Genomic DNA, 14,748 nt, shown 5'->3' with positions numbered 1-14,748 from the left:
ATTTTAACAAATGGAACTTATTTGTCATCTGGTGCAAATCACGTAACATCAATCCAATTGACTGTTCCCCTTTGCATCTAGTACACTATCTGCTTTACATGTTAGACTCCTGTTTAGTCTTTAATTCTCTCAAAGTGCATTTCACAGCACTCTCTGCTTAGACTACCTCCCAAAGCAAAGTGCCATGGTGGAAAATGTCAGTAATCAAAGCTTTCATGGAAAGAGTAAAAAGGTTATACCCTTCTTTTTTAATGCACCTCTTGGGTGGAACCTAAATGTTGTGCTCACAAAACTCAAAGGGCCACCGTTTGAACCATTGCACAAAGCTAGTCTCAGACATCTTACTTTAAGACAGCTTTTCTTGTGGCAATCACATCAATAAGAAGGGTCAGTGAGCTACAAGCCCTCGCAGTTCAAGGTCCCTTCATTACTATTCACAAACACAAGGTGGTTCTCAGAACCCATCCCTGCTTTTCACCTACATTCATCTCTAAGTTCCATGTTAACCAATCCATTGAACTTCCAGCTTTGTTCAAAACCCTACTTATTCTGCAGAAAGATTCCTCCATGCTCTCGATGTATGGAGAGCAGTCCTGTTCTACCTAAACTAAACCACTACAGAAAACAGATCAGCTTTTTGTTTCCATAGCAGCTGGCAGAGAAGAAGATCATGTATCTTAAGTCCGCAATCTCAAAGTGGATAGTCCAATGCATCCACGTTTGCTACTTGCTATATAACAAATCCTTACCTTTCACACCAAGAGCCCACTCTAATCGAGGCACAGGGACTACTCTGGCTTTCATTGCAAATGCTCAATTAGATGCACTTTGCTTTTACAGTTACTTGGAGTTCCATTCATACATTTACACAACTCTACTGCTTAGATACACACTCTAATGCGGATTCACAGGTGAATCAAACAGTATTAAGACAACTATTTGCTGCTGTACCTTCAAACTACCCAACTCCTTCTCCAGGTACTGCTAGCTAATCTATGCATAGCATGTGATTCTAAGCAGATCCACAAGCCTCAGAAGGCATAAATTACTTGCTGTAATCATATTTCTGATGCTTTTATCTACTTAGATTCACATGTGCCCACCTTTTCTCCACTCCAGGAGTTGAAGATGCAGAAACAAAACAATGCTTCATGCACCCTCATGTCAGAAACAAAACAATCTGTGAGACCTCGACGCATGAAGGACCATGGGTACCGTGCACGTCACACAAGGGATAGTATTGCAAACAAGACCCAGTCGACGTCCCTTTTCGAATTTTGGAAAAAAAGTCCTGAAATACTTTGCAACTACCACTATATGTCAGCCTATGCATAGCATGTCAATCTAAGCAGATACAAGCATCACAAATACGATTACAGTAAGTAATGTATTATATATATATATATATAATACATTAGGGCGGCAGTCGCCACACTATAGTTGAATATCAAATTCCATAGGAAACCCAAAAATGTAATTGCTAATAACTTTTGACTCGCATGATGAATTTGGCTGATAATTTGCAAACAAAATGTGTGTCCCATCCCCCCACTGCCCCCACCCCACAGACTGGACATTTTGGGAAAGATCTGTTAAAAAATGAAAAAGTTATTAAGAAAGCAAAAAAGCAATGTTTTTCGGTCTACTCCCATTCATTTCCCCACAGGAAAAGTTGCAGCAGAGTGTCTTTTTGGAAATGAAAAAGCTGCCTTTTGCTTTCTTTTTTCGATGCAAGATATAAACTGGGTTATTTCTAAAATAGGCAGGATTCGCTGAAAACAGAAAGTGGAAAAAAATGCCATTTGGAGGAGGAAAAAGGAGTTCATGGCATCAGGCTAGAGGTGGGGAAGGGGGTAAAGAGGGTTTCATGTCTTTTCATCTAAACATTTTCCATCAAATATTTTGTAACGAAAAAATGTTCATCTAATGCATTTTTTGGGGGGTGGTCCCCCCAACTCCCTGTTGTGGACCCTTAAAAACCCACCCCAAACATTTAGCAAACAAAATCAACCTTTTACCCCCACACAAAAAGGCATTCGATGAAAAGACTGGATACCAGTAAAGAGGAAAACATGTGAAATTGGGAGGACCAAGTTCAGAGGTGAAACGTTTTCTCATAACCAGGTTATTTTCGCATATCCACGGTTATAGAAGAAAATGGGATCGGGATTGAAAGCGTGTCACATGAATTACCTGGATTATTTTACGAGTAACCAGGGTTATTGGTAGTACATTACTATTATCTGGGTTACACCAACGCGGTTATGTGGAAAAGGATGTTTTTGAAAAAAGTGATTCATACAAAAAAAGGGGAATGGGATAATGGGTGTGGCAGAAGACTATGGCTACTGGGTTACTTTAAAGAACCAAATGGTGGAATTTGGAAAGAGGCAATGGCCTTGGGCCATGGCTAGTGGCCCCCAACACAACCTGGGCAACATGTCAAGGGCAACACAGCAAAAGGCCGAAAGCTGTGGCTAGTGTGCCTGTTTCGGAAACCTATTGGAGCAATATGTAGAGCGGCCACAGCTGAAGGCCTTGGGCACTGGCCATTGCTATTTGGACTGGAAGAGAGCTATTATACCAAAACCCTTGCAATTCATTAAAAAGAACTTAAGGGTACATTTAAGTTGTGCGGATTTAACGCAACAAAACCCTTCAAATTCAGCGGCAGTGGGAAATCATGACCAGCTTAACTCTGCACATTCCCGTGTCAAAGCCCATGAATACAAACATATTATACGAGAAGGGATCCACAATGGCATTGTGTTGGACATGAACAGACATGAACAAGAGTGCACAGAGTTAAGCTAGTCATGGCTTCCCACATTTGCTGAATTTCAAGGGGTTCGTTGCATTAAATCTTCACAACTTAATTGCACCTCAACTAAGATTTTTTCAGTATATATTTCTGAATCTGCTTAGATCACATGCTGTGCATAGGCCGACATCTAGTGGAAGCTGCAGAGTATTACAGTTTGTTTTCTAAACTCGAAAATGGGCGTCGACACAGGGCGTGCCAGTAATACTATCCCTAGTGTGAGGTCCACTGTACCCATGATCTCTCACGCGTGTAAGACCCTCAGATTGTTTTTTTCCGCCATACTGGTCGGAAGCATTTCGCGGAGTTCCCTGGCCTTAGCCATACTTTTGCCAAATATTGTTATATTTACCCATTTCTCCACCCCAACGTCGAGTCACCGAACTTCCACACTCGACGCCGGCCCGGAGAAGAATTCGACCGTCGACAGCTGCACGACGGATTTGGGCCTCGGAAGGCCTCCGGCCTCGCCCCGGGCCTTGGAAGGCCTCTGGCCTCGGCCCTGCAAGTAGGGAGAGTGGGGGGTGGACATACTCTACACTCTTTTGGTATATAGGTACATTCTTATATATTCCTACACTTACTAGCCTGCTGCCACAAGGTGCGTATGGAGGGTACCCCTTTCCAATTCTGCCCCAAGTGCAACCGCAAGTACCCTTGGGTCGACAGGCACGCAACGTCCAATCTCTGCTTGCCGAGGGACCACCCCGAGGTGAACTGCAGAGCGTGTAGTAGGTTTAAACCGAAAACACTTAAGGACCGTTCGATCAAGCGTTGGGCCCACCACGCCAGGCGTCAGGAGGCCATGGCAGCGGAGGGCGCCTTCAGCGATGGCAGCGACGCCGTACTTTCAGACGGCGAGGGCAACGTGGCGTCAAGAGGCAGCCGAGCGCAGGTCCCCGACCTCGGAAGGTCGTCCTGCAGGGCGGCTATGGGGAAGACCCCCGGCGACACAAGCGCTACCCACAGCACTTCCACAAAGCACATGAAGTCCAAACCGAGACTTGACGCGCTCGTCGAGTTCTCGGAAAGAGGCATATAGAGAACGGTCCGAATCGGTGTCCTCTGGGCGTTCTCGATCTAGATCGCCGCATGACTCCAGGCAATCATCCACTGTTGCCAAGAGTGCCTCGCTCCCCAAGGTAACGGAGGTTCGATCGTCTGAAGACGAAGCCGACTTCCATCCCCAGACCACACTCCAGGAGTCGGCGCCCGCAGACCACGTAACGGCGGCTCCCGAGTCCCTACCTCCACGTTCTAAAGATGGGGACATTACCCCCGAACCTCGACGCCAGGCGTCGGAAGGCTCCGGAGGGGCGAAAAAACAGGGGAAACACTCTTCCACCCACGGGTAGGGGGGAAAACAACAGAGGAAGCAGTCTCAGGCTCCTCACACACCTCAAAAACTTCCCACTCCACATAAACAGACAGACAAGTCCCAGTCCTCTGTTATCCCAAGGACACCTGCTAAAACCAGTAAGTCTAGTCAGGATAAGGCAGAGAAAGCCCCTTCTATATACAGCCCTACTCCCAACATCAAGGGGATACATCCTTTTGTGAGGATCCAGATTTGGGCATGTTGGAAGAGCAAACTGGTACGGGCTACTATGGGGATGATGAGGACCAAGAAGAGGAAGACCCTGAGACCTACAGAGTAGATTCCCCGGTAGAGGAAGAACCCCCCGATTACCTACTCCCCTGTCGACAATCAACCTCTCCTGAATGAAGTTCTGTCCCGAGCGGCAGAACATTTCCACATTGACACCCAGGGTGCTCAAGAGGAGAGGGACTTCGCAGAAGAGTTAGTGGGAGAAAGGAGGCCTGTTGCTCAGGCCATCCCGATCCTTAAGTCTATTCAGAAAAGAATAGACCCTTCACTTTTAAATCCTAACCTCACCAGGGCAGTGAACCCCAGGATTGAGAAACTTTTCAGGGCAGCCCAATCAGACCCACTGTATATAAGGGGGCATCTGAAACCGGACTCCCTGGTTGTTACTAACACCCGTAAGAGGGCTGGAACACCCTTGTCATCGGCCGAAGCTCCTCCCGACAAGGAGAGCAAGAAACTGTATGGTTTGGGCAGGAAAGTAGCCTCCACTTCCGCCTACCAGGCAAGGATTGCCAACTCCACCACCCTGTTGGCCAGCTACAACTGCCATCAGTGGGAAGAAGTCGCGGCACTCATAGACTCCACCCCAGAACCCTTAAAGAGCCAGTTGGCTCGAGTTGCAGCGGAGGGAAGAGCTGGGTCCGGTTGCATTTTAAAAGCAACCTTTGATGCCGCGGATAACGCCAGCAGATTGATAGCAGAAGGAACTGTTATCAAGAGACATGCTTGGTTACGGCAGTCTGGATTCAAAGCTGAAACCCAAGCATCTTTGTTAGATAAACCGGTGGAGCCGGATCTGTTGTTTGGTAAGGAGGTCGAGGACGCGCTGCAAAATGCCAAGGACGGGTATGAGACACTCAAATCCCTAGGCCAACTAACCAACAAACCCCCTATTCAGAGAGGGAATGGCAATTTTCGTCGCCCATGCGTTCAAAATTCCCAGAGAGGATCTAACTATTCCCAGGGGCAGGGTACACCGTGGAACAATAATAACCAACAGTCTACCCAGGGTTACGGCAGGGGTAATAAAAGAGGACGTGGTAAAGGTAGAGGCAGTCCCAGTAAAGGAGGCGGCACGCCTCCACCAAAACAGTGACGCTCCGTTCACTGTCCCTTCTCACGCAACCCCAGTAGGGGGACGCATTTCCAACTTCACCCAAGTTTGGGAAGGGATCACATCAGACAGATGGGTGCTGTCCACAGTATCCGCTGGGTACTGCATAGAACTGTTAGAGCGTCCCCGGAACCACCCTCCACGACAAAGAATACATTCTTTGGAACACCAGAAGATCCTCCTCAAGGAGATCGTCAATCTGCTAGCAAAGAACGCGATAGAACTCGTCCCGGGACACCAGGTAAACAAGGGTATTTATTCAACTTACTTCCTTGTGCCAAAAAAAGATTTAACAATGCGCCCAGTATTGGACTTACGGCCTGCAAACAAGTATATCAAGCCCCAGAAATTTCGCATGACTACTCTCCAAGAGGTAATCCCCCTCCTAAAAAAGGGGGATTACATGGCAACATTGGACATGAAAGATGCCTATTTTCATATTTCCATGTTCCCAATGCACAGAAAGTACTTGCGCTTCAAGGTGGACAGTCGGCACTACCAGTTCAAGGTACTGCCCTTCGGGATAGCTTCAGCTCCAAGGGTATTCACCAAGGTACTGGCGGTGGCGGCAGCACACCTACGCAGGGAGGCAATCCCGGTGTACCCTTACCTGGACGACTGGCTCATCACGGGGGAGACCCCAGTAATTTGCAAAACAAACATTCAAAGGACAATCGACCTCCTCTTCAAATTGGGCTTCTCAATAAACAAGAAAAAGTCAAGTCTGGTGCCAAGCACCTCCAAACAGTTCCTAGGAGCTATCCTAGACACTCAAGAGGGGTTGACCTTTCCTTCCGAGGAAAGAATTAGGAATATACTGCTGCAAATTCCGCAATATCAGTCCAGTCGCCAGATAACGGTACGCAAAGCAATTGGTTGCTGGGCATGATGGCGTCATGTATTTACCTGGTCCCCCACGCGCGTCTGCACATGCGTCCTATGCAGGAATGGTTGGCGAAACAGTGGTCTCAGGCAAGTGGTCAGTGGGACGATCTAGTGGTAGTTTCGCCAACACTTGTACAAAGCCTAAACTGGTGGACAAGAGAAAATCTGTCCAAGGGGAAACCCTTTTACGATCCCGAGATACAGGCGGTAGTTACAACCGATGCATGCCTGACAGGGTGGGGAGCTCACCATCTCCACCACACAGCTCAGGGTCTCTGGTCTCACTCAGTGGCCAAGAATCACATCAACCTGCTAGAGCCTCTGGCAGTATTCAGAGCGCTTCAAGTGTTCGAGCCCTTCCTGCTAAATCTGTCAGTGCAAATCCAGGCGGACAGCACTACAGCCATGTTTTACCTGAACAAGCAAGGAGGGACTTGTTCGCAAAATCTGTCCAAGCTTGCCCAGAAAATTTGGATATGGGCACTCAGTCGGAACATCTTCCTGTCATTGCAACATGTTCCAGGGGATCTCAATTCTCTAGCGGATGCTCTAAGCAGAGACCCCCTCCCAGAGGAACACGAATGGTGTCTACGCAGAGAAGTCGTAGAGGATATCATCTCTCAGTGGGGTTTCCCCACTGTAGACCTATTCGCAACAAGCTAAAACAGACAGTGCCCAGGATTTGCATCCAGGTTCCCCCAACCAGACTCCCAGGGGAACGCCCTGTGGATGAACTGGTGAGGAATGTTTGCGTACGCTTTTCCACCATCTCCTCTCATCAGGAAGGTGGTCAACAAGATGAACAGAGAGTCGATGACGCTCGTCCTGGTTGCTCCCATGTGGGCGAGACAACCGTGGTTCCCACACTTACGCAGATTAGCCGTGTGCGAACCAATCAAACTTCCGGCCTGGTACAACCTACTGTCCCAGCACGAAGGTAAAACAGTGCATCCTCAACCCAACCCAATGAACCTGGCAGCATGGCTCCTGAGGTCATAGAGTTCGGACACCTCAATTTACCTCAGAGGTGTATGGACATCCTAAAAGAATCTAGGAAGCCAAACACGAGGCACTGCTACTTTGACAAATGGAAGAGATTCGTTATCTGGTGCCAGAATAAACAAATCAACCCAGTTGATTGCACTCCTTCCACTATTGTTACATACATGCTCCACCTGCTGGATGCAGGACTGGTCTTTAACTCACTGAAGGTACACCTGGCAGCCCTGTCAGCATATACCACTTCCCATAACAAGGTGTTGTGGTGGAAAGTACCAGTAGTTAAAGCCTTCATGGAAGGAGTAAAGAGACTTCACCCTCCTATTTCTAACCCACCACCAGGATGGGACCTTAACGTGGTGCTATCTAAACTCATGGGCCCCCCATTCGAGCCCATGCATAAAAGCAGTCTTTTATGCATGGGCTCGGTTTTAAAACCGCAGCGTTTTCCAACACAATAACGTTGTATTTATGTTTATGGTCGCTTCAAAAGCGACCGCAAACATAAATACGTTTTTAAAGCTGCGGTTTTATTTCTAAGTTTTCCGGGCTCCTCCAGCCCGGAAAACTTAGAAAAAAAAACGCAGCTAGTGCTTATTTTTTGTAAAACAAATAAATAGCACTTACCGAGATTCAGCTGCAGCTTTCCTGCTCTGGTCTCCGGTCCGCGTCCTCCGAGTCCCGGCACTAATGAAGGGAAAGCCACCCAGCGGTAGACTTTGTTTACTACAGCTGGCTGGCTATTCCTTCATTAGTGCCGCAAAAGCAAAAGCCAGCACAGGAGGGCCTCCATTTCACAAAATGGCGGCCCCCCTGTGCTTGCTTTTTCGAATTTTGAGCTTGAATAGCTCAAAATTTTACATAGGAAGTTTTAAAACGGAGGATGCTAGTATTTTTTTTTTAATGTGGCCTATCTATTTTTGAAATAAAAATTTTTACTAGAGTATCCCTTTAACTTCATGCACAGAAAAGATTCTTGTGTTTCTGGATTCCTTCTTCTATGCATTTGTATGATATGATGTAACCGTAAACTAACAAAAGTATTGTTAGAACAAATGAGAAGGGTAAGGAGTACAAATATAGAGCTTTTACCTTCTTAAACTCCTGACTGACAGTGAAGAAAGCCACCTGGCTTACATATGTCAGTGAACAAAAAAAAAAAGGAGCTACACATGTAATGTCATCTGTGCTGTCACCATAGTACTTTGTACTATAGTATAGTGACTTTTTAGTTCCTGCCTGTTACTGCCCCAGATATATCAGTGAAGAAAAAAAGAGTAAGGCAGACATGTGATGTCATCAGTGATGTCATCAATGACATTTGTGATGTCATCTTTGATGTCCTAGGTGTTAGTGTTAGCCGTGCACAGTGGTGCGGCCAGTTATGGTTGCTTAGCCTACGATCACTGGCGAATTTCAGGGGTTTTTCGGTTTTACTTCGAACCATAATGTCCCGTTTATAAAAAAAAGTTTCGTGAATTTCACAGGTTTTTAGTAGCGCAACTTAACCATAACGTCCCTTTAACAAAGTTTTTTTTTACTGATATATCCAAAGCAAAAAACGAACTGCAAAGCAGCAGCTCACAGCGGCACTCCTCCGTCTTGCATTTGATAAAAAAAAGTACACCACACAGTTGTGCATTGTTAATTATTCAAACGTCCTTTATTCTTTGGTGTGGACATTCAAGAGCACACCCGTGAAAAAGTCACAATAACGCGTTTCACCCCAAACTGGGCTTCATTGAATTGTAACTGACACCATGTTTACAATGGATTATATTTAATTTCCTGTTTAGCTTGGAACCCTTTCCTGTGTTGTGACCACTAGACCTATGCTTTTACCATTGCTGTTTGCCTTTTAATGGCGACCATGTTTAGTGAGTCTTTTCTCACTGCATACATTTTAGAATAATAAAAAGTTGTATGTTTTTAGGCGAAGTGGTATTCAATATATTATGTTATAAAGTGCATGTGCTAAGGGAGGAAGATAAGAGGGGGGGAGACAAAATATTTTGTATTTTATATAGTTATGTGCAGTGTTTGCTTAAAAGAAGGTTCTTGCACTTTTGGATGACATATGCGGGATAGATATATACACCTGCAGTTTGGTTTTCCAACATTCAACCATTAAATGGAAAAGATAAAGTGACTAGTGCTTAAAAGGAGGTTACATTCTATCAATATATTGATGCTACTTACTAGATGTTTAGTTATGCCATGAGCAAAAAGTGCTGTATTCCTCTGACTTTTAGGGTTCAGTGCATTATATAGTAAAGTGCCTAGTGCATTGTGCAATATCAGCTTTTATATTTTTTCTTTAATATGCAAGGCTTATTTTTGCTATCATATGCATATGAATTGTATTTCTGCCTTACGTTTGATTATTACCTTGATAGTTATAATACCATGTGCAAATATGCTATATTTGCCTGAAATTGAGGGTCAATGCCTCATATGGTGAAGTGCCTAGTATATATATCATATTATATTTCTAAGGCTTGCGGAATCTGCTTAGATCACATGCTATGCATAGGCCGACATCTAGTGGAAGCTGCAGAGTATTACAGTTGTTTTTGAAACTCGAAAAGGGACGGCGATAAGGCGTGCTAGTAATTACCACCCTAGTGTGACCTCCACTGTACCCATGGACCTTCACGCATCGAAGTCCCTCAGATTGTTTTTTTCCGCCTTCCTTGTTGGACGCTGAAAGCGGAGTTCCTTTCCATACAGTGTCTCACTCCTACTCCCCGAAGATCCCTCACTCAGGTGATCCTCCCACACTGGTCCACCCCCAGGACCTGGATCCAAAAACAATGGCTGTGTTGCACGTCACTTGCCAATGACTTTGTGACCTACAATTGGAGAAGTTGTTTATCTTTTGTAGATCAATTGCAATTGGTATTCCTATGGCTTGGTATCCATGTGGGTTTATCTGTTGTGCAATACATGTTAATCACTGGCCTTTTGATTTCAAAGCAATGTTTGCTTATGAAAAAATTGATAGTTGGTGCTCGGCACACAAAACAGTTGTAAAAAAGAAATGTCTTGAGTTACCTTTTCTGTAACCTTTCTTTCCATCTTTTTTCAGACGAAGCGCCTCCCTCCTCTCTTCTTTGCCAGCGGCTTATCTTACAGTTTATTGGAAAAAAAGGATCTTTACCGGAGAATAACAAGACAATGCTTGCGCTGCCTGAGGTAATACAAATGTAATTAATGTTTACAAAGTGATTTAAATCTAGACTGATTGAGACAATGGGCTTCATTATGACCCCGGCAGTAGCCATGCCGGTACAAACGGCACTGCTGCCGCTGCAGTCATTGTTCCAGTGCCTGGCTTTGGGGACTTACCGGGGGATTACAGACTCAGCGGTCCCGGTAATTCCCTATTGCCAGGCACCGGAATAAATTACTCCCCATTCCAGTCCCATTGGACTCAATGGGAATGGGGAGGACGGTAGCACCGGCACCTTTCATGAAGGGTGCCGGTGCTAACGTTACGGTCTGCGAGCAGGTGCCATTCCGCCCACCAGGTCAGACCTGACGGGCTGAAAGGCCCCCGCTTGCCGAACTCGGAGTATGCCGGTCCGGTAACAACGGTGCTGGCAGCTTACCGGCACTGTTATCGGACCAGCTTACTCGTAGTGAGGCCCAATGTGACATGATTTCCTTGATGCACCCATGTTCTTAACTTTTGAAATGTACTGCACTGAGTTGATGTTCATTTGTGCTGCTGATGGGAAAGAGTGCCCTTGTGATCAGGTAAACAGTTGCCAATTTGGCATTGTTGCTTCCATCTTACCTAAGGTAAATTATTTTTGGAATGCATATTGTGGACTGTTTCCAAGTTAAAAGAAACTATTGTATAAATGGCAGAACTCGTTTTCCCCTTTTGGAAAGCCCAAAAAACAGTGTCAAACTATTTTTCAAGATCCTAATTTCTAATGGCTTTCTTCCACCCCCAGATTCTTCTTCTGCTATTCTATCTCCAGCGCAGCTGATCTTCTAAACATTTCTGCCACCAGGGGGTGATGCGCAGCAGTGTGCCCACTCTGCTTGATTCCTCTTTACAACCTGCTCCAGACATGACATCTGGACCAGTATATATTAGGCGCTGCGCCCCATGACCTCTGTTCCTTTGTTCCATCCACTCTGTTTGCTTCAGGAACACATGCTACTCTCAGTTCTGGTAATGCCTAACGCAGCAAAGGCATTGGGATAGAAGCCCTGTGGAGACTGCAGCCAACAAATGTCTGTCTCTGATCCCCGCAGGGCTTGGCTTTAGTGTTTGGGGTAAAACACAACCGCCAGGACTACAGGTTCTATCAGTACATGCGCCCGAAGGATGTCCGGCTGCAGGCTGTGAAAAAACTCTACCTTTTTCCACAAGGAAAAAGATGACACCATCTCCTTCGATGTCTCATGGTGTAGAGCAGAGGTAGTAAAACCGGTCCCCTGGTCCAAAAGGAGAAGAAACAAACCCAGAAAGAGGGTCTGTTCGTTGAACAGTTCTTCTCTGTGCCACTTTCCTTCTACAACGAGTCGTACCCACACCATGGACTCCCCAGAAACACGGCCACAAGTATAGTTTCCTGCACAGTCCTCCACCCGGATGAAAGGGAGGCTTTTCGGCTGAAGCGGCTCAACATTTTTGCCAATACCGTGGTTGCTTCCGCCCAGGCTCCGTTGGTTTTGGCAGAACCCACTGCGCTTAGACTAGCCAGTAGGGATCATGCAAAATACCTCGACCGCATGCCTAAGGGCTAGACCCCAGCTATGGGTGAAGACCCATCACTGTGCCAAAGCGTTCTGCCCTCAGGCGATGAAATGCTGATGCCTGCTCCACCTGCCTCAGCTTAGTCCACGCTGGTGACGCTCTGCTTCTTATGAGGATATTCATGTTAAAGAGGGACAAAATCTTGGACAACGATGGAGATCTTATACCTTTTGGCTTGGAACTTCCCAGAAGAGTTATATGGTGAGTGAGGGGGGCTGTTGGAGCTAGCTATTCAAACAAAGAACGAGAGATCGAGGGGTATAGATCACCAGTATACCCTCAAAATAAAGGGAGTGACCCTTACCACTTTGAAACACAAAGCTAGTGATTGTGGTTGCTACCTTGTCTAGGTGAATCCTGTTCCAATGCCATATTAACGTATGGAAATTGGGAAAACCAATACTTGGACACAAATTTATAAAAAAAAAATACACATTTTATTTTTCAAATACATACAAATGTTAAGAACACAGTTCGGTGTGTTATTAAAGTGCCTATTAAGTCTCCTGCAGTCAGTCAAGAAGACACGTTCACAATGATATCTGCATAATCTTAACCCCTTCAATCGGTAAATAGGTTAATTCATTTGTTTAGCCGTTAAAGTGTACTGTGCTGTGCTGATTTTCACACTGGGTCATACCTCACTGAGCACATCTCACTCAATCTCATTCCATTCGCTCTATTCTTCATTCATTTTCACAATCTCCTTCCATAACCACAACTAGTGCCCGACATGTTTCTTTCCGATTTAAGTGTCATGTAACCAATACTTGGAAATTCTTCAGGGGCTTGTGTGAGGGGTTAGTAAGACATGCACCACATATCCATAAACGTAACAAACTAAAACCAAAGGTTATCTACTAAAAGCATTTCCTTTACAAGACTTCTTGTCGGAGTTCTAGTAGTGTTTTCACTCCATGGGCTTGTAGTACCCTTTCCGTCCGTTTACCCGGAAAAGAATCACCACCTATCAAGGAGCAATAAACAAAGAATAGGAGTATCAGTCACCTACTCATACTGCTCAGCTCATAAGACAACTGTTGGTCAATAACAGGAATCTTGGCTCAAAGTTAACTCAAAATCCATTTCCAGTCAAAAATTACATCTATGCATCATGAACAGGCCCTGCAACAACGGTTCTTAAATTTTTCCTATCCGTTCTCAAAGGTATTGTGGTATCTCAAAAAAAGCAGGGGCGGCCTCTGCTCTTACCATTCCCGACCGGTAATATAAACCTGCTGGTGTATTCCACTCACCCTTCTTTATGATGTATCTCAATTGCCTCGTGTCTTTAAGGTCTGGGTGCTGTATGAAGGTACTCAGAAATGGAAATGGCCATCTCACTTCTGTGGGGCCTGCAATCACCGTTGGCTGAAAAAAGGAGGAAAGCAGGGCCCCTTAGGTACCTAATCCCACAGTTCATGTGACTTCAATTCAGCACGCCTAAAATGGGGTTACCCAAATAGGCGGGTCTCAATTCTGAAATCGTCAGCTGGCGTCAAGTTTCGAATACTTGTCGCTTGTGTTCCTGTTTCCCCTCTTGTCCAACTAGGTTAGGCCCCTGTGTCACTAGATAGGGAAATCCACACCCAGTTATCAGTAACATGTTACCTCTGTTCGAGTAAATAAATCAATAATACAGCTAATAAATCATACTTAATCAGCCTTGCCTCCATACGTATTGCGTCTCATTTCTTATCCTTCCCAGCATGGACGATCAGATTCACTACTGTATGGTCCAGTCGTGTTAATTGTTTGGGGGCTTTAACAGGTTCCAATCCGTGCCCCTAGAACCTTTCCTGCTGCTCCTGATAGTTTTGCAGGAGAGCTCTCTCTGGTGGAAAAGAAACCATATATTTCATCATGCACTCGTTTCGGCTGCAGTGTTCTCTCTAAATGGGAGGAGACCATAACCAGCTTTTGGAGCTAGCTTCTGACTTGCTGGAGGCAAGTAGTTTGGACACATCACAGTAGTTGGACATTTTACTGGCTCTGACTCCGGGAAAGCCACAGACTTTATTTCAACAGGTGGTAAAGCTGGTTGAAACACTGGGCTTGTAAGCCGATTCCAGGCCAAAAGTTTAGTTTGAATTTGAATACATTCTAGATGTAGGTCCACTAGGACAGTACGGAGGAGACACTCTTGGCTACGAATGTCAGGTTCTGCCCCAGATGTCCAGGCAAAACTCCTGGACATGCCGTTTGCCAGCAACAATCTGTTGGGTTTGAAGGTCGATGAATCCCTCCAAATATTCCGGGCTTCCAAAGCGACTGTAAAATCTTTGGGTCTGATGGCAATAGCCTGCAACCCCTAAACAGAGGGGTTTTCGCCCCTATACCTCATGCGCCCACCGAGGCAAAGGTCAAGCTCCCTCAGGCAAGCAGGTGTATTGCAGCCCCAAAAGGGGACAGGGAAGGGGGTGCTTTTACGGGTGGTCTGTCAACCTCTGCTGTGCCCTCAGCAGCCCCTGGTGCAAAGCCCCTCTGAAAGGGACTTCCACCATCACTCCCCTGTGAAAGGCAGAATTTCCAATTTTGTCAAGCAA

The 14,748-nt window shown here is 45.8% G+C and overlaps 1 protein-coding gene across 3 annotated transcripts in view; it reads left to right on the top strand.

Moving 5' to 3' along the window:
* Positions 1-14,748, top strand: part of KNL1 (kinetochore scaffold 1) — a 1,870,945-nt gene that overhangs the window by 1,813,193 nt on the left and 43,004 nt on the right. For all 3 annotated transcript variants that reach the window (XM_069637560.1, XM_069637559.1, XM_069637561.1), the window contains one exon: positions 10,517-10,623. In XM_069637560.1, coding sequence (XP_069493661.1) covers positions 10,517-10,623 — 107 coding nt within the window. The remainder of the gene's footprint in view (positions 1-10,516; positions 10,624-14,748) is intronic.

This window comes from Ambystoma mexicanum, chromosome 14 (assembly GCF_040938575.1).
Source record: "Ambystoma mexicanum isolate Mex_15411 chromosome 14, UKY_AmexF1_1, whole genome shotgun sequence".
NCBI classification, from domain to species: Eukaryota; Metazoa; Chordata; class Amphibia; order Caudata; family Ambystomatidae; genus Ambystoma; species Ambystoma mexicanum.
This window is presented reverse-complemented; position numbering and strand designations above follow the sequence as displayed.